The sequence below is a fragment of the Taeniopygia guttata genome, chromosome 24 (assembly GCF_048771995.1).
Source record: "Taeniopygia guttata chromosome 24, bTaeGut7.mat, whole genome shotgun sequence".
Lineage (NCBI taxonomy): Eukaryota > Metazoa > Chordata > Aves > Passeriformes > Estrildidae > Taeniopygia > Taeniopygia guttata.
Genome location: NC_133049.1, coordinates 450,288 through 469,559, shown reverse-complemented (window position 1 = coordinate 469,559; position 19,272 = coordinate 450,288). Strand labels below are relative to the sequence as shown.

At 42.6% G+C, this 19,272-nt stretch overlaps 1 protein-coding gene across 8 annotated transcripts in view; it reads left to right on the top strand.

Annotated features, from left to right (window-relative positions):
* Positions 1–19,272, top strand: part of PRDM10 (PR/SET domain 10) — a 45,643-nt gene that overhangs the window by 346 nt on the left and 26,025 nt on the right. For 5 of the 8 annotated variants that reach the window (XR_012051853.1, XM_030291074.4, XM_012570802.5 and 2 more), the window contains exons 2-7: positions 9,548–9,736; positions 11,472–11,639; positions 13,235–13,294; positions 15,944–16,063; positions 17,649–17,856; positions 18,239–18,480. Coding sequence is in view for 7 of the 8 variants with exons in the window: in XM_030291074.4 (XP_030146934.4) it covers positions 9,644–9,736; positions 11,472–11,639; positions 13,235–13,294; positions 15,944–16,063; positions 17,649–17,856; positions 18,239–18,480 (891 nt within the window). In the remaining variant the exon portion in view is untranslated. Of the gene's footprint in view, positions 1–170; positions 290–9,228; positions 9,365–9,547; positions 9,737–11,471; positions 11,640–13,234; positions 13,295–15,943; positions 16,064–17,648; positions 17,857–18,238; positions 18,481–19,272 lie in introns of those variants that run through there. The other 3 variants (XM_072918082.1, XM_072918083.1, XM_072918087.1) reach the window with 3 other exon arrangements.

Below are 19,272 nucleotides of genomic sequence, written 5' to 3'. Positions count from 1 at the left end.
GCGGGGACCCGCCGGGGGTTTTAGACTTGTTGTTTTAGTCGCACCCAAGATGGCGCCCGGAGCTGGCGGTGCGGGGCCGGGATAAACCGTTCGCTCCCGCCAGTGGGAGGGGGGGCCGGGGGGGGGGGAACGGAGGAAGAGAAAGGGAAGTAGGGCGTACTCATTCCCTTCCCCCCACACCCCGCGGGAGAGGTATAGTCCGCTTCCCCCCCGCGTCGGCCGGGTTCCTCAGCCGCCCCGGACACGGGGAGAAGGGGGTGCCTCCACCCTTGTTCCCCCTCCCTCCGTGGTACGGTCCGGACCCCGACACCTGAGCGGCGGGGTGGGGGGGGGGGGTGCCGGAGCCATGTTTTGCTTCCCCAGCTCTGGGAGGGGGGGGGGTGTCTCATCTCTCCACCATAATTCTGGGCCGCGCTCAGCCCAGCTACCCCGCCCTCGGCGACCAGCCCGTCCCGTTCGCTCAGCCGCTGCCCCGGTCGCCCGCCCGTGTCCCTCCTCGGGCCTCAGTGGTTGAGGCCGGATGGCCACCGGGCGCTCTCACGAGGGGCCGATGGCGCCGCTGCCCTCAGGCGGGGGCGGATGGGGGGGTGCGGCGGCGGGAAGCGGGCAGTGTGAAGGGGCGGGGGGGGCGCTCGTGCCTGCTGATTGGCCGCATGCCTCGCGCCCCTTCCTCCTATTGGCCTAGTTAGGGGAGGGGGCGTCTCAGCCTGTCTTCGGATTGGCTGTTGGTGGCCGCGGAGCCTATATCGGGGGTGCGGGTGGAGGTCCCTCAGTGTGCCCGGTGAGGGGCAGTGCTGGGGTGTGGTCTGGGGGTTCCGTCCTTGTGAGGTTCTCTTTCCCCCGGGGGACCTGTTGGGCATCTCTGGCCCCAACCGGACAAGGCTCATGGCTGGGTGGCCCTGAGGCTTGGTGTTGAGGGAAGTTAGGCCCTTCCCCACTGCCCTGAGGGCGTTCCATTCATGAGGGTCCTGATACGAGTAGCAGCAGTTGCTGCAGGTTGAAGCCGTGAGGTTCACCGGTCTCCTGACAGTGGTCTTGGTTCCAAAGACCCTGTTCCTGTGGTCTTGGGTATGGTTGTAGCAAGTGGATGCTTGATCTTGTGGGTATCTTGATCTGTGGGTATTGGTGTTGAGTTGTCCCGTTTCCTCCCTCTCCTGTGCCCCAGTTCATAAAGTGAATTTATGCGAGTTTGTTAAGTGGTTGAGTTTGAATGGAAGAACGAGGTCCTGATGCTGTACCTTTCAGAATTACTCATCCTGAAGGGATAATTCACCTTTTTTGGGTTATTTCCCTGTGCAAGGGCTATGTGTAGGTCACCTTTTACCTTTCAGCTGCACATTGCAGAGCTTGAGGAGGGCTCTTACAGGGTCCCCAAATTACAATTTAAACTTGGTTTAGGCTGCTAACAGTAGTCATAGTCCTGACAGTGAAATGAAGGGTCAGTATTTGCGATGCACTTTTTGGGACCTTGGCATCAACTTGTCTAGTGTATTACTACATAGTTATATAGTTATGGTTCTTACAGGCCTTTAAAGAATGATCAAGTGCAAAGCTGGCTGTGTGAAACGCCTGTCAGTGTTTCCCTGTGAGTTTCAATGGGAATAGAGACTATACTGAACTTTTACTTCCTTCTATCAGATTTTTAATAATTTAGGGTTTTTTTTCTTGTAGTTCAGTTAGAAGATGAGATGCTAATGAATCACCAACTGATTTTACAAGAGGATTCTTTGCATCTTTCGTGGACACAATAAAATAATTGGCAGTCTTGAGCCTTCATTTCTAGGAAAAGTAATGCAGGAGTGTGTATTGTTCTAGTCTGCCCTTAAATGGAAGACTCCTCTCTGAAATTGTGATGGCTTTTGGCATTTTGCTTCATGGATGCTTCTCTTGTGCGAAGAGACAGCTTTATTATCTTGTTTATTGGATGAGATACCTGAGTAACTGTTATTATTGTTATCTGATAGAATAATTGACAGTTTGATTTTAGAGAGAAATGGGCCTGTAGTATTGTCTGCTCTCCTCTGGCACCCTTAGTCCTATCCTTTGCAGAAAATTCTTGGATGAGCTCTCCTGGGGTAAATTGCTCTGCAGTGAGCAGCCATTTCCAGTGTGTTCCTAACCACCTGCAGCTGCTGTCAGCTGTGTACACTGAATTCTAATGGACTTCTAAGTGTATCTAATTAAGTGGGCTGTTTTTTTTATGGTGGATTTTGTTTGGACTTGGAACATTAGATTGGGTCTATTTACAGCTTTTATCTCCTGCTAGTAAAACATGCAGTTGTTGTATCATAGCCCTGAAATGGCTCTATATGTCAGTCCCCACCTGTCTGAAGGTGCAGATAGTCCATTGGTTTTCTGGGGTAGTGCAGAGCAGCAGCTATTCTGAAGGAGTTATCTCAGGTATGTGTTTTTGTGTGCAGAAACAAGGTCATTTTATTTTTTTGAATTTTACAACAGGTGATTTAAATTCATAGGAGAGATGCAGAGGGGGTGGAAGGAGAGAGGAAGCAGCACCACCCCCTTGTAGGAAGGGGAAGAATCCCCTCTATTGTGAATGCAGGCGAACCCAATGGGAAGAAATGATGATGTCTGACTCAATTCAGAAGGCTGAATGATTTCTTTATTATAACTATGCTAAAATACATTGATATACTATATAAAAAGGAAGATACTAAAACTACATACTACTTTCTCTAACTCTAACACAACTTGTGACCCTCTCCCGAGAGTCCAGCCCCAGGTGGGTTGGATTGGCCATCTGGCTCAAACAATCCTCACCAGAATCCAATCAAGCACTCACTCCAGGTAAACAATTCTCCAACACATTCCACATAGGAAAAACAAGGAACAGAAATAGAAATTGTTTTCTCTTTCATTTCTCTCTGTGCACCTCTATGAAAAATCCTGAGAGTGAGAGAAATGTACTTGCCACACCCCTCCAACTGACAGTTCTTTTGGAAAGAGTTTACTGAAGGAGGAGAAGAGATGTGAGACAAAAATTTGGCAGGAAGAAGCTGGAGGGGAATGGTTTGTTTTCTTTCAGTTATCCCTAATAGAGCCATCTTGAAGGTTGTGTGGGCAGAACTGTAAAAGACACTGATACAGACATTTATTTTCCTTTTGTGTCATCCTATACTTTAAATGCATATATTCCATGCTTCCTTGCTTTATCAGACTTCTCTCCCTGAGATTTATCAACCAGATCCTTTAGGAAGGCATGGTCACTGCCTCGAGCAGCTGGAGCCCAAAAACTGCAGTATCTGTTTCAACAGCCATGGTACCACAGGGACCTCAGAGGATGAAACATTGGGAAGATAAGAACATGTGGAATGTGGCCATAGATTCAGGAAGCTGAGGGTGGGAGGAAGAAATTGGTTGCTTGAGTGAATATGTAGATGTTGAACAAATGGGAAGAGAGGTGACTAAAGAAGAGATTTGCGTATGTAGAATTGAGTCTTTGCCCACTGAGAGAGAGGACAGTGTGAGAAATACTTAATTATACAAGAATTAGGACTCAGGAGCGATGTCCTTGGAGCATCTCTTAGTAGGTGTCTAAACGCAGCCTATGTAGTCCCCAGGAGGATGTTAACCTCTGCTCAGGCTGGATTCTCTCCTGTATTCTGTGGTAGAAATGGATTTTCAGCTACTTACCTGATAAGTTGTGAGAGAATAGTTACATCAGACTGTTGTGCTGTCACCTTCAGCACCTGGGCACTGTCCCTTTAGGAAAAGGACTGTAACATGTGATGTCTAGCCTCGGTCTAAGAGATCTTTTCCAGCTCATTGCTGCTTTGATGGTGGATGTGCCGCAAGGAGATAGATTCATTATGTACAATGGCAGCAAAGAGTGAGTTGGTGTTTGGCTGACCTCTTCTATTTATTATATGACAAAATAAATTGAAGCTAGTTTTCCCTTTGTGGAGATAAATAATTCTTGCTGTCCCAGCCCTAGTATGATTTCCACTTTTAACTCACCAGTAAAACATGAATAATGTGGTTTTAAATTACCTGATTGATAATAGTCACACAAAATGCACCAGGGCCAGAGTTCCTTGAAACAGTATGTTCCTGTGGTGGGTGGGAATGCAGATGAGGTGATGACAGTCCTGACTCAGTCCTCAATGAGGTTACAAACCTCCTTGCTGGAATGAAAGCATGTTCCTGCTAAAGGATTCCCAGGAAATGTACTGACTGCCTTCTAGCAAAACTAGGATAATTAACTTTAAGTGTGGATGAAGCTCTTTGCACACAAATGTGATGTTCCTTTTGAAAATAATAAATAATTTTCATATTAAAAGCTGGAGGAAGACTCAGAGTCGTAAAACCCCTTTTGTACTGATCTTGTTGCCCTTCCACATGGCCGGGGTGACACACAGTTGTCAGTGAGCTCAGTTGTGGGAGGAGCCGGTAGTCCCTGGTGTTATTGCTGCAGGGAACCTCAGGCTATGGCAAGGCTCTTTTACACTGGGGAGTAAATCACATTAGCTGGTTTATGTACTGTTATTTTAAAGTGGATTCTAATTTGAGATACTGAGTGGCTTTATTCCTCCCTGAGCAGGGAGGTGGTCTTTTCTCCTTGCTCCGTTTTAATATTCGCCCTTTCTCATCCCAGAGAAGGGGCAAAAATGAGTGTTTGGCAGCCAGTGGCTTGGATTTTTCAGCAGAATATCCTTAGTGAGCCTCACAGAGGTTGCTGCAGATGAAGTCCCCAGAGATTTTGTCTCTGTATATTCTTGTGTAGTCGCAGCATTGAAAGAAATTGTCATTCTTTAATAGCAAGTTTGCCAAGAAAACCAATTTGGTTATTGTTGATTCTAGGTTTTTTTGTGGTGTTTTTTTTCTGACTTTCAGAGCTTACCTTTGAAGCCCTGGGTGAGTTCACTGGGTTTAACTTGTGTTTAGAACACTTGGACATCAAACACAAAGAGCAGTGACTTTGCTGTTAGTGGTTTTCTCTTACAGCACTGTTCACTCTTGAGCGTTTTGAGGAGATCATGGATGCACCTGTGAGGGGACATGTAGAGTTGTGGTGGCTCAGGGTGTCTAATGCTGAGGCAGCAAAGCTAAGAAGGAGATTGCTGTTGGATAGGTAATGAGGTGCTTTGCCCCTTTGAGCAGTGCTTTCCCATCCTCTGGAGCTGAATGCAATTCATAGGGAAGCTGCTGGTTTAATAATCACAGCTCCAGAGAAAACACCATCCCACAGGAACAGAAGGGAGTACTTGGAAAAAAAAATGAAAACTGTCAGACAATGACACCAATATTCTTTTGAGGCATCAGGAGCAGCAGAGAAGTTTTGTTATTAATGACATTTTCTGGATTAGATGTAAAATGCAACAACTAAAGAGAGATGGTTGTAGGTCTGTGACAGCAGCAGGTTGCAGAAGGTGTTGAGAAAAGGAAGGTAAATGTGAATGGTGTTCTGAGACAAACCTGTGTTGTCCTGAAGGGATGGTTAATTTACTTGCAGAGCTCAGAATGAGCTAATATTCCACTAGAGGAGATATTTCAAAGTCACAGGAGCTGTGCTGGTTCTTGGATCATGTTGTGTCGTGATTCACACAATATATAGCGACACAGGAGTGTCACTGCCTCACCACTGCCATACTGGAGTGGTACTGGACTATATTTGTACTCTTTAGTTATGCCTGTTACTGTTCAGCTTGTGTCATCACCCAGCACAGACAGGGTGAGGGATGCCTGTTATTTGGGGAGGAAAATGCTGTGTCTGCAGTTATTGTAAATGCTTTAGCATCTCCCACTGGCATTGCTTCTTGCTCATGTTTGTGATGCTCATTGTATTGTATGAAAGCATTGGGGTGCTGGTGGAATTTTGGGTGACAATTGGGTGATGTGTTGTAATTGTCTCATCTTTCAACTTCCAGAAAAGTAAGAACTTAAAAAAAAAAAAAAAAACAACAAAAATTTGAGCCAGGCTTCTTATATTTTATAGTGGAGGGAATATAGTTGTGACATACATAACACGTACATTTAACATGAGTTTAAGAAAGCTGTTTGGATTACTGTTTTACTAAACCTCCATGAGGATTTTTATTACAAAATGTAGCCTACTTTATGGATACTGATAAAAAAACTGAGTTTATCCTATCACAATGCCTTTTATCTTTAAATATCTCTTTTTCTTTTAGGATTTCTGCACTTGAGTTTCAATTTCTGTCACACAGATTCTTACGGTAATCCTTTGGACACAGCAGAGCTTGCCGTTGAGGTGCATGTCTTGGTGTTTATTTAGCTTGTCTGAAAAAGTCTGATGTGTTCAATACAGTGAGAAAAATCAACAATTGCAAAGGATAATCCATGGGCAAACAGTGTGGAGAGCAAGCAGAGAGCACTCCCTGCATGCGAGTGATTTGGCAATGCTTATGTCCACAGTTTCACATTTATTTCTCCTAAAAAGCTACCAGAGCTGAGAGAAGACCACAGGGGAATGGTTAAGATTTCAAAACACCGTGGCTGTCAGTGTCAGGGCTGTAATAGGTATTAAGAGCAGGATCTAGGGAAAGAAATAAGATTGTGCAGGATTCATGAGGAGGAGCATCCTATGAAAGAATAGTGAACAAAGTTTGTTTAATCTTCTTGTCATCAGCTTCAGAAAACTTGCTCAGGTGTTGGTATTTTGTGTCAGTTCTATTATCAGTGCCTTTGGGTAAGATTTTTTCCAGCTTCTGGCCTTGACTGCAGGGCTTATTCCACAGCTGAATTTCAACACTTGCTCCTGCCTCCTGTCCTCTGTATTGCCAGTCCCCAGGACCTCTCTGGGACATGGCCTGTCTCCTCCTGCATTGTCTTCTTTCTTTGCACATCCATGTTTCCAGGGAAATGTGCTTTTCAGTGTGTTTTCATGATTACAGACTAACTGAGGGGAATGCATACCAGAGGTCAATCCTAGGATGAATTTGGAAGTACAGAAGTTGAAAGCATCAGCAAATCCTGCAGTTCCTACTATTGTCCCTTATTGCTGCACAACTAGCTGGGCTGAGCTGTTTATTCTTTTCATTACTGTCAAGAACACCAATAACCAGACTGTTTATAGAATCTGCAGCATTGGGGCACTGAATTTGGTTCAGTCTTGCTTTATTTTCCCCCAAGATTTTAAGTTAGTGCTAACTTTCAGAACCATTAAATGACTGTCTTCTGCTTTCTTTTCCAACTTTTTGGTACTTCTTTTTTCAGAGATGAATCTTAGTTCCCAGCTTTTTCTTTTAAAGACCCTGCCTAAACCCTTCCGTCTCCTTTGTACTCAAGTTGTAAGTTATCTGTGCCAAAATGACTCTACAGGAGTGAGTCAGCATCTTCCTTCAGACCTTCCGTGTCCGCTGGTAGGGAAGGTCAGCCAAAAATCCTGCTACTTGTTGCGCCATATGGAATTAGCCAGAACTGTGCCTTTCCCTTAATTCAATTAGTAGGTAATGTAATTGGTTTCTTTTTTAACAGGATAATTATATTAAAAAAAAAAATCAAATCACTCCAAATTGAAACCTTTAATGTTTATTTTTAATTTTTAGTTTACTAAGTAGTTAGGTAATTGATTAAACTATCGGCTACTGTTAGTGCAATTACCTGAATTGGCTCTTGATTAATACTGGCAGTCTAGGAAAAGAGCTGTTGTGGATAAACCAGCTGAAGAATATCAATAGGATAGATGTTACATTTTGCAAAGAAGTTGTTCACAGTGTATTGCTGGCATAAATGCTGTCACGTTTCGCATGGGTAGAGGTGATCATATACCTGATGTATGTATATATTCTGAATAAAGAACATATGCCTGATAAAATGAGTGAAGGTCAGTGAATGAGGTAGGATTAGATCTGAGAAAATCTCTAATTTAATCCTTTATAACATAACGAGTAGCTAGGAGAAAGGTTCTGTGTAGGGATGGATGTTATTTATTTATAGATCAGAGCATGTGTGCAATTGGATATATAAATAAATAATATTTATCTGTAAATTGCCCTGACCTTCCACACTTTGAGAACAAGGCTGGTGTTTATCACTTGTGTTTGCTGCAGTTAATTTGTTCATACTTAGCTCAGGAATTGAGTGCTGGTACATGGATTTAATTTTAATTTTTCTCATAAGTGCTTTTTGGGGATGTTTTGTATCAAGTAATGTTAATGGAGATGAGGTTTCTGTCCCTGTATTCCCATAACTGGAGATGTTTGGATATAAGAGAAAGTCAGAACAGTTCCTCAATGTCTGCTGTTGTGGGGCTCATGTGTGCTGGGTTGCTCAGAGTGAGACAGCAAGTGTTAACTCCATTCACCAGTAACAGCAAGACTTGATGTCTAGTGATGCCCAGAAATATCTTTCGTACTGTTTTTCTTTGTCTATATGTAAGTAACATGATTTTTTTTCTCCACCGCACAGTTCAGTGACGTTAGCCTGAGACTTCCCTGCCCTGATGATTTATCCATGCTGGCCAGGCCCAGTGGAACAGTCAGTGCTGAGGTCTGCACAGCTTAGTCCTTGCTGGCAAAATTAGGAGGATTCAGAAAGTGCCTGCTGCTTTTTTTACTTCTCCTTATCTATTTTTCAGTTTGTCAATGACAAGCCAAATGCTAGTATTTATAGGGATAAATTATGACTAAAATAATTTGCATTTAAAATGCAAATGAATTAAAGCATCAGCAAGGAGCCTTTTGCTCCCTTCCTGGTGCACAGATGGGTACTGGTGTTGGATCAGCTCAGCAAGGCACTGGATATAAAATAAAGTTAATTGGAGTAGCTGAGAAATGAAATGGGCTCAGCCTCATGCTAATTCCTAGCCTGTGATTTAATACAACATTAGAGATGAAGGACTGGGAAGGTGCTGAACCACCAACTCAATCACCAGAGCTGTAAATTACCCATTCTGGGATCACAATGACAGATTGAGAGGCCCCAGTAAAATTGCAAGAGGTGAATCAAGTCAAGCTTGGAAGCAGTTTGTCAGGATCTTTGAGAGTTTAAGTTTCATTATTCCTTTTTAGTAGTTGGCTATTGTAACGCTGTACTAACCTGGGACTGGAGTCTTGTCCAAGGTCAAATCTGTCTGTACATGGAAAACCAGTTGGTGCTCAAACAAAACCTCATTCAGGCAAACTGAGGAACTGATGATGCATCTCTGAATATAGTGTTTTCTTGTTGGAAGCCTCAGGTCTAATTTTTGCATTATTTATTGATTTCTAGGCTGGTAGGTGCCAGAAGGACAATGAGCAGAAGATGTTGTGGATGGTCTGTGACCAAGGAAAGACACGCAGGAAGAATTCAGTGTAACCTTGCAGTGCAATTGGTGCAATGGTTGATTTGTTTCTCCTGAATGGGATATGGAAAGTGGTGAACCAGTAGGACTTGACCATGCTCAGTGAGATAAGATTTCTGTTCCCTTGTTCCCATAACTTAAGAGGTCTTGTAGGATGTGTTTGTAAAGCCTAACCTGCTTTACTCTGTGTTACTGAAGTGTGGTAGTGGATAATAACAAATCCCTGGTAGCTCCATGCCATGTGTCATGCTGGTTTTAATGTCTCTGTTCCCTGTTTTTTTACAGGCATGTTGCTGAAGATCACCCTGTCTTCTGGAAGCAGAAACACAATGAACGGATGAATCCCTTCAGCCAGATATTACTCCAGTAGATCTCCTCCTCATGGAGCACACAGGCAGGGAGGAGATGGATCTGAAAGAGGAAAGTCCTCAGGTGTGGACTGAGTCTGCCGGACAGGACCAGAACACTGCACAGGTGATTAGCCAGGGCTCTGCCTCTGCTTGGGCTGGATTGGGATTGGTGGGGAGGGTTAGTTCCCATTTGGCCCTGATTTAGAGTCTAGAAGCTCAGCTTTCATTTGAGCAGAAATACAAACATTTCTGTGGTGGTTTGAGGTTAAAGCTTCAGAAACTGAACTGTGCAAACTGCAGCAGTGGAGACACAGAGCTCTGAAATGAGCTGAACAAAACTAAGCAGTGGCTATAGAAGTTTCAGTGTCCAAATACATTTATTACCATGTGGGAGAGTAAAGAATGTTCAGAGTAATGAACAAAATCTGTGCTTAGTGGCAGCCGCTTTTGATGGCATCATTTGAATCAGATGGAGCTGTGGGTGGACCCTGGGGAAACTAATACGAGTAATTTTTTTTCAGCCAGACATCTGGGTAATGAGGAAGGGAGAAATATTAATTGTAAGTGACTAATGCAGTCAGGTTCTGCTGTATACAACTTGTCCCTCTGCCTCTGAGACAACACAGCTGGGAATTTCTGGAATTCTGTAAATTGATTTACTCTTTTGAGTATGGTAGGAAAAGGGTGCTGCATGGTATTTGACCCACAAGCTGAGAAATCCTGCCTCTCTTAGTAATTTCCAGCTTTGAAATTTGCAAAGAAAGGCAGTTCTCAATGGCCTGTGTTCCTTTCTCTCTACAATGGGATGACCATGCTGCTGTTTGCAGGAGGCAGTTTTAAGGCTTAATGAGTATTTACAGAGTCCTCTCCAAATGTGAAATTGTAGTGTTTGTGAGAATATTTATTGTATGCAATCAGCACTGAGCATCCACGGGGGAGTACCAGGTGTCTTCTGAAGCATAAGCTAAAAAACAAAACAAAATATGTAACTGTGGTATCATTTTATGTGAAAGAATTTTATGTGACTATGAATACTTGTATTCAAACTAGGTTTCCTGCTCACTGTCCAGTTTTTCGTATGCATTGAAAATGCTTTTCAGCATGTAAAGGATGGCAAAAGCTAAAGAGATTCCTGTTTTCACTGGAGTCTGTCTCATTTAATATAGGTCACTGATCATCAGTTATGATCATAATGTTCTGGTAAAACAGACTTGTTTAGATTTAAAGTGCAGCCCTAGACATAACTTGTTCCAGTAGTCCTTGGAATCTCTGCTTAATGTTTTTAGGTATAGGTTTATTTGTTTAAATAGTTGAATTTTCTACTGATGCTGCACATACATACTGTAGGAAAGCAGTCTAATATGCTCTGAGAACTGAGAACTGCAGTACTATAACTTGAGGAGTATCAGAGTTAATAAATTCCGTTAGCCTCTCATCAGACAGCACAAATTGCCTCCAACTACAGAACTAGCTGAATGAAGTAATTATCATAAATCCTGAAAGGAATATAAGCATAAAGGGAAACAATATCCCAATACATTTAATAGATACATCAGTTAAAATATGAACTTGTTCCCTTACAAATTTTCAAAGCATCATGCAAGAACTAAGTATGAGTGGGTGCCCTTTGTAGCAGTTACGTCTTGAGTTGCAATGCAGAGTAAAGCCAGACACTGATGGGAGTTGTGTCCAGATTTCTGTTGGTAGAATAATTGAATCAGATTTGAAATATATGTTTTTCACTGCATTCAGATTAGTTGGGACACAAGTTCTCTCTGCTTTCCAAGGCACCCTGTGACTCTGGTGCTGCGTCCCACTGGCCTGTGTTGGTGCGAGTCCAGGATCTGTTTGTTCCCCAGGTGCACTTTGTCCCCGAGGGGGGGGCAGTGGCCCAGATCATGTACAGTGACGAGCAGGAGCGCGGCCCTGCACAGCAGGTGGTTTACACGGCTGACGGCACCTCCTACACCTCTGTGGACACCTCGGAGCACACCCTCGTTTACATCCACCCCGTGGAAGCTACACAGGCATGTGTGGTTCTGAGCTCGTCCTGGTTTTGGCACCTAGAAAACACAACAATCTTGTTTGGGATGAAGGCCAGTTACCAGCCAAGTGGTATGACTGGAAAATAGCAGGCAATTGCTCCCAGCAGTTTTCTCTGCCCACTGCTGAGCAGGGACTTCATGCTGTTCATTTGTCTGATGTGCAAATCTGCTTATCAAAGGATGGTGAGGCTATTAATTATGAACTGCTGGTTACTTCACTGAAGGTGGATGAGATTATAATTTACTCAAAGGTGTTTTCCAAAACAAGGATCCTCTCACCAGAAGTTCTGCCTCTTATATCCAGTAAAAAGCTAAGAGCCATATATGTTCCTTCTGGAAGAGTCTTTGTTTTGTGTAATACGGTTGTCATAATTGATAGTTATAATAACAGTCATGTCTTTTTGCAGAGCACCTCTGCTTATTCAATGTAATTTTGTGGTCTCTGCAGGGTTGCTGATTTTATAGACCTTTTATATTCATTTTCTTCTGCATAATCATATGAAATAGCCTTTATTCCCTTGCAGCACATGTTTATATGGGGTCAATATACTATGCATCTCTGCCTCTGTGTGGACGGATTAAAAAGGAACAGGCTTGCTTTGTCCAGAGTGTTTTATAATATCTACTGACAGGGGAGATTAGCTGTGCTGCAAAGTGCATGTGCCTGACACCCCTGTCATGCTGGCAGGGCGTCATGTGGCACAGTAAGTCTTGTGCAGCTCTCATCTGTCCCAGAAAACCAGCTTCTATGTGAAGGGATATCCTGAGAGGATATCTCCCAGGAAGTTACTGGCCAACTAACTCCAAAACTCTGAATGCTGTCATTGTGTCAAAAGATGTGTAATACTCAGACACTCTTCTGCATCTAAAATGAAATTTTCACAGTGCTAAAGGAATTTGTATTGCACCATGCTTTATTTTATTGTAGCCAGGCTGCTGCAAGCTCAGATTTTTCAAGTTTTGGCTAAGTAAGGCTGGCCTCAGTCAATTCTTAGTCTTGCTTTTCCTGGGATTCTGTCAGGGCTGTTCTTGCTGAATATTGTAGTTGGTATGGCATCTATGAAATTAAACAGCATCTTGGCCATATCAAAATCCCATATAGGATGTGCATAGGATAGTTCCTCAGAAGAAAGCATGCAGCAGTCTTGTGAATTTTCAGGAAGAAAATGCTCACAGTTACCTTCTATCCTGCTTTTAAGTGTTACACATTGAGGGCATAGATAGTGCTATTGAATTTCATCCTGTAGATTTTATCAAATCAGCAACTGGCAAAGTGATTTTGGTAAATAAAAAAAATAAAAAAAAAAAAAAACCCAAAAACTGTGAAACACTTTAGCTGTACAGATACAAAGTGCTGCATAAATATATTAACTCTTTATGGAGCATTACCTAAATTTTAATTTCTATGTACGTAGGTCTGCTTGGGTAAGTTGAAGTAGTTTGCTGTGGTAATAGGCAGGTTAGAAGCTGACAAAGGCTCAAATGCGGGTTGTTTTGTAGTGGCAGGGTAACTTTTGTGTGAGTTGGGAGTAAAAACCCCCATGGCTGGTTTGATAAGCCTTTTTCACTTTGTCTAGACTCTGTTTACAGATCCCTCCCAAGTGGCTTATGTCCAACAGGATGCTACTACCCAGCAGGTAAGGAAGAGATACTATTCATTTTGGACCTAAAATTATGAGGGAGCAGTTAGGGAAGGTAAAGGGACATTCATGTGGTGTGGGAGGGTAATGAGCTGGGACTTCGAAGTTGTCCAGTGACAGTCTTGTGCTGTCACCCTGATCAGGACCAATGACCACCTTGAGCATGAATGACAGTAAAAGTTAAGATTTTTTTGAGTTAGTTTTCTTTAATTAATATTCAACAAGAATTCTAATTTACTGCCCCAGATAGCATGAAAAAAATCTTTCAACAGTGTCCCTGCAGCAGATGTGGCTGATGTCATCTGAATGTGCCATTTTGGAAAGGTGGGGTTTTCAGTTGTCCTCATGCACATTCTGATCCAAATGCCTTGGAGTCCACAGAAGGCTCTTGAGGGATAGAAAAATTGGATTAAATTCTAGGTTTACTAGAAATGTCACAGGAAATTAAGTGTGAAACCTGTGTGCTGGGCTTGCCGGTGTGAGGTGGGCTGGGAAGAGAATAAAACTGCAACCTGTGTTTATAAGGTTATGATGGTTTTTCCTTATTCTTTATCATCCATCGATCAAGGATGGGGAAGTTTTGTTATTAACTCTTACTGGTGTCTTTGGGGACTGTGCTGTGGTAATCAGCTCTAGACAGGTGCTTTCAGATCTGTGGTTGGAATTCTCTGCTTGTCGTAGACTTAAAATCATTACTGCTTGGTGGGTCTTTAATGACATGTGTGAATGGATATACTAGATCCAAATCATCACCAAAGCCATCATTAAAATGTGTGTTTATTGACAGTCTTGGGGCAGAGTGAGGGATTGAATCTGTGCTGAAAGCAAATTTTCTTGCTAAAAAAACTTCTAAATTGTTGGGGCACAGATGGGAAGCAAAGAGTGACACAATAAAGGTGTTACCTGTCTTCTCATTCTTTTCATTCTCTGAAGTTTTGTTCTGGAATTTTTTTACTCCATCAATTTCCCTGCATTAAGAAGCCAGAAATTCCTGTTTAATTGTCTTGAAATTAATTTCACAAATATAGTATTAGTTAAAAATAGGAGATTATTTGTGCACAGTGCAGATGGCAGTTACAACAGAGGTGATCTGCCATTATTACTCCAGAAGTACTTGCCTCTGTGTCCTCAGCCTGTCTTCCATTCCAACAGAGTCTGACAGCAGTCCTAACATATATATTAATTTTTTGGTGAATAGTTAATACATCATTAGATCAACTCCTACCTTTGCAGCTGTTTTGATATTAGCATTTCATGTGGGACATCCCTGAACTGACAACTAATGATAAAATAATAATTAAAGCTCCTTTTGTCTTTCAGAAGAAAATTTATTGTAGAAAGAAAGTGAGAGGTTTATAAAAATAATGCCCATAAACCATGCAGTGCCTAACATGGAAGTGCAAGTAAGGGTATGTTTGGTGTGATTAATAGTAGGCAATGCTAATAGGGGGTACAAATAGATCCAAGTCTATGTGACCCTCTCCTTGCTGGCACACTGGAGGAATGATGATGCCTCTTTGTTGTCACTTGGCTTCAGAAATGTCAATACCAAACTGGCGTGGTGGTTTCCTCCTCACTGTGACATCATTCCCTGAAGTCTTTTCGCTGTTGTTTTTCAGGAGTTTCATAAATTGCTCTTAATACCTCTTTAAACAAAGCACCTAGTTTGGACTACTAAGACTGAGTGCTTACGTTATGGATTTTGTTTTCTGCTCCCTCCCTACTGGCCCAATTCACTGTTCTCAGTTTTATCTCATATTTATTAAGCACTCTGCAGAGAGGCAGGAGCTTGGATTTTAACATAAAAGCTGCTTAACAGTCAGAGACACAAACCAGAAACCGCATGATATCAGCTGTAGAGAAGGAAATAATGGTGCAAATTCCTGTATATATAAGCAGGAAACAAAAGGCAGGAAAGGTGATTCCTGGGGGATTTAGTTGTGCTTTGTTTTATTGCTGAATGGATGAGATGCATTAATTTGGTTGTTACAGCACAAAAGAAAAAGAGTATGTAAACAAAAATGTATAGTGACCAGATGTAAAGAAAAATAATTGTTGGGATCCTCTTGTTTGAAAGCTTGATCTTTTCATGAGGTCAATACACCATCTTGGTTTTTTATGGATCCTGGATCATAGAATCACAGAATGATTTGGATTTGAAGAGACCTTAAAGTTTATCTAGTTCTAAACCCCTCAGCCTTCAGCAGGGTTTGCTTGAGGAAGGAAAAAGTCAAGAAGAGAGGAAATGTTTTTTAGTCTTTCTTTACTTTTTCCCTTGAAAATGAAATTAAATTTGAGCATAGAGGAAAAGAGGTTTTACCAGTCTTACTAGTCTTTAACCAAATCACTGGTTTTACCAAGATCTCAAGAGCTCCTTTTAGTGCAATTGAACACAGGATCTTAATTTAAAAATGTGTAATAGGTAATTCAGAATTTGTGAAGTCTGTAGATTTGAAGTCTTTCCCTTTGTCCCAGGAGCTGCAGGTTCTGTCCAAGCCCATCAGCCCTATTTGAATCCCAAAAATCATGGGAATGATTTTTGAGTAGAGTGCAGGGCTCAAGGGAGCTGTGCATGCTGATCCCTGCCCATGTGTTAAGTGACTGATGGAAATGCTGCAGTGCTAAAATGAATGCCTGTGATTTTAGGTAACTGTGCTCTTGCCTGCTGCTGCGCAGAGCATGAATCCCACCAACCTGTCTGTGCTCGGCAGCGTTGCTGACTCCCCCCAGCCAGTGGCTCTGGAGCAGGGGCCACAAGCAGATAGAGTAAGTTGCCAGGCACCCCTTCCTTTTTCATGTACAAGCGTACTGATTCCATTGCTCCATCACCTCTGGGGATGAAACATGGCTAAGTGATATGGGAGGAGATGTGAGAAAGCTGTAGTGCAGATTTGTACTGTATTCCCTAGTCTCACCATGGAATGTGGGATATCTGACTGTGGGGTTTAGGATATCATATATTTAATATACAGAGAAACCTGTTTCACAGATGGTTCTGTGAGCAGCCACCTTAAGATTCTGTCAGTGCTGAAAACTGAAGTTAACAGAAGGTGCAGTGCTGACTGTCACAGCAACATCCACTGGATTTCCTTGCCAGTATTTTCAGGCAGCTCTGCTGCATGTAATATTTCATGTTCTCTACCTGAGAATCCTGTGTGGGTGATGGAATATGTGCCAAACTTCAACTGTTACAGTTCTTTTAAGGAAGGAAAGGGCTAAACTTGAAAATTAGTGGAAGAATGCAATGCCCTCAACTGTTCTTCATGTTCTGTAGTTTATATCTAGTCTCCACATTACCTCACCCCATATTAACCTCTACCTTTGTACTCTGGAGATGGGTTTTGTTGGATTGTAAAGAGAAGATTGTATGCCAAAGTGCAGGGTTCTCTACTGTGGGAATCCAGGGCTTCCCTCTGGCTGCTCTGGAGGGCCTGGGACCCTGGCAGTGGGTCAGGAACCCCCCTGGACAGAGCCCCCAGAGACACTGTATGTGATCTCTGTCCATGGAAAAGAGTTTTCAATCTTACAGGATGAATTACAAGCTCTGAGTGTTTGATATGAGTAATAATTAAATGTGGCACGGGTGCAAAAGTAAAATTTTAGGTTTCTAGATTAGGGGTTCAGAGGGGACAAGATGGAGGAAATTGGGTGTGTCTTGTCCTTTTTCTCCTTCTTCATGCCCTCCATGTTTCACTGTAGTGTTGGCATTTTTCTGTTGGTTTAGGCTGGGGACACGCTATTTAACGTAGATGATAGATATTGGCACATTATTGTAAATATAGCACACGTAATTTCTGGTATATAATGTTTGTACCATCCCACTGAGGGCAGAGCCCCACACGCTGCCCTGCAGGACAGAGCTGCGGCAGGGCAGCAGAACATGTTAGAGATAAACAGAATAAACAACCTTGAAACAGCACAGACGAATTATGGCTTCTGCTTTGGCAGCGGGGCTGACAGACAGAGACTTTCTACAATCTCGGAATCATCAATACCACAGATTCCGACACTCTACTTTGTACAAAAGAAATTAAAATACAGCTTTAGGCTCTAGGTAATATCTACAGAGCCTGGACTTGGTTTTGAACTTTCTGCAAGGGTCGAGAACTTCTTCTGAGTTCAGTTTCTTCTAAGAACTGAGTCCTTGACAGGGTATAGCCAGGGAGTAATACAGGTGTTTTGAGTGAGGCCATCAGCCTCATCATCCCTTGGCAGTCTTTTAGCACCTTCCCTTGTCCTCCTCTCTATTACTAGAGGCAGCAGGAAGGGTAGACTAGCAATAACCTTCATTGCCTGTCCTTGTGGTTTTCTTCATGAATCAGCTTGAATTGTTTGTGAATTCTCTCTTCAGGCATCATTACCGGTGCATAACCAGGTGTTACCTCCTATGGAGGCTGTGGATGGTTCTGATCCTTTAGCACCTCTGCAGAATCAAATGGAAAGGATAGAAACAAAGGAGGAAGAAGATGATGATGAAGATGAGGATGAAGATGGGGAAGACACTGACATGGATGAGTGGGATCCAGATCCACCTCGACCCTTTGATCCCAATGATTTGTGTAAGCATGTGCAGTCATACCTGCTTCCTGTGCTACCTGCTTTTTTCTTCCCTCTCCATTAGACCTTTAATAAAGAGAGGCAAAAACCATTCAGATTTTAGCAGTAATGACTAAGTGTGAGTCTTGATTCCCAGAAATGTGAATTCAAATTGGGCTGCTTGACTGAAAAGACAAAATTCTGTCTTTAGTGAAGTCTCTGAGCTGATATGTTCTTATTTGGCTGGACACTGGCCTGTCTGATATTTTAAAATGTCGACAGACTATTGACATAAATGTTTTTCCACAGGTAAGCTAAAGATGTTTAGAGAGAGATAAGGCTGTCTCTGAGCTGGTGTGTGAGTGTCTGCCTAAAAGTCATGTCCTCTCTGCCTTTGTGTTGCAGGGTGTGAAGAGTGTAATAATGCACATCCCTCAGTGTGTCCGAAACACGGACCTTTGCATCCCATCCCAAACCGGCCTGTGCTGACCAGGGCGAGGGCCAGCCTTCCCCTGGTGCTCTATATAGACAGGTTTTTGGGAGGTGTGTTCTCCAAACGGCGCATCCCAAAGCGTACACAGTTTGGGCCTGTGGAAGGACCCCTCGTCAGACAGACTGAGCTCAAAGACTGCTATATCCATTTGAAGGTAAGGGTGGAAAAAGGGGAAATCAATTTGGGCCTAAGCCTTTATTTTCATTAATTTGTCACTCTACCTTCATCAATTCACTAGAGATATTTTGTTACTTCCATCTCTGACTATAACTAAGATATACCCGTATTGTTTTGGCTTCAAATCTGCTGTTATTCAGGCTGACACACTAATCCTGGTGAATGTTCTGGCATTATGGTAATGGGATATATATATATGCATATATATAGGGTGCATAACCTGGAAGGCTGTGAATCACTCTCACATGAGCTGAAGCAGCATCTGGACGTAAAAATAGCAGCCCCTTCTAAGGATGTTCTGCAGCCATTCTTTTGTGTCATGGTGTAGCCTCAGTTCAAAATATTTTTCTTACCTTTCAATTCATAAGATGTTGGGGAGGGGAAATATTTTTATACCTTTCCTCTCGCCAAGTATGGGGTTAAATGGGTTTGAGTGACTTTTATCCATTTATTTACTGGTTTCACTAGAAAAAATTGGTCCTTTATGTGTTGGAGTTTAGATCCACAGTCTTAGGAGGGCTCTGGACAGTGTCTGACAAGCAAGTTGTGACCATAGGCAGATTCAGCAACCAAAAGAAGTTCAGCTAAAGAAATGCTGCTTTCTGCTTGAGGGAGTGTCATGACTCAAGAAATGAAAGAAAAAGTGGGTCTGCCAGTTAGAAGCTTCCAATTGATGTTTCTGTACCCTACTAAAGCTACAGCTATTTGTATGTTATTTGTTATAGTCACTTGTTCATACTATGCCTGACCCCTTTAATGAATGATTCTT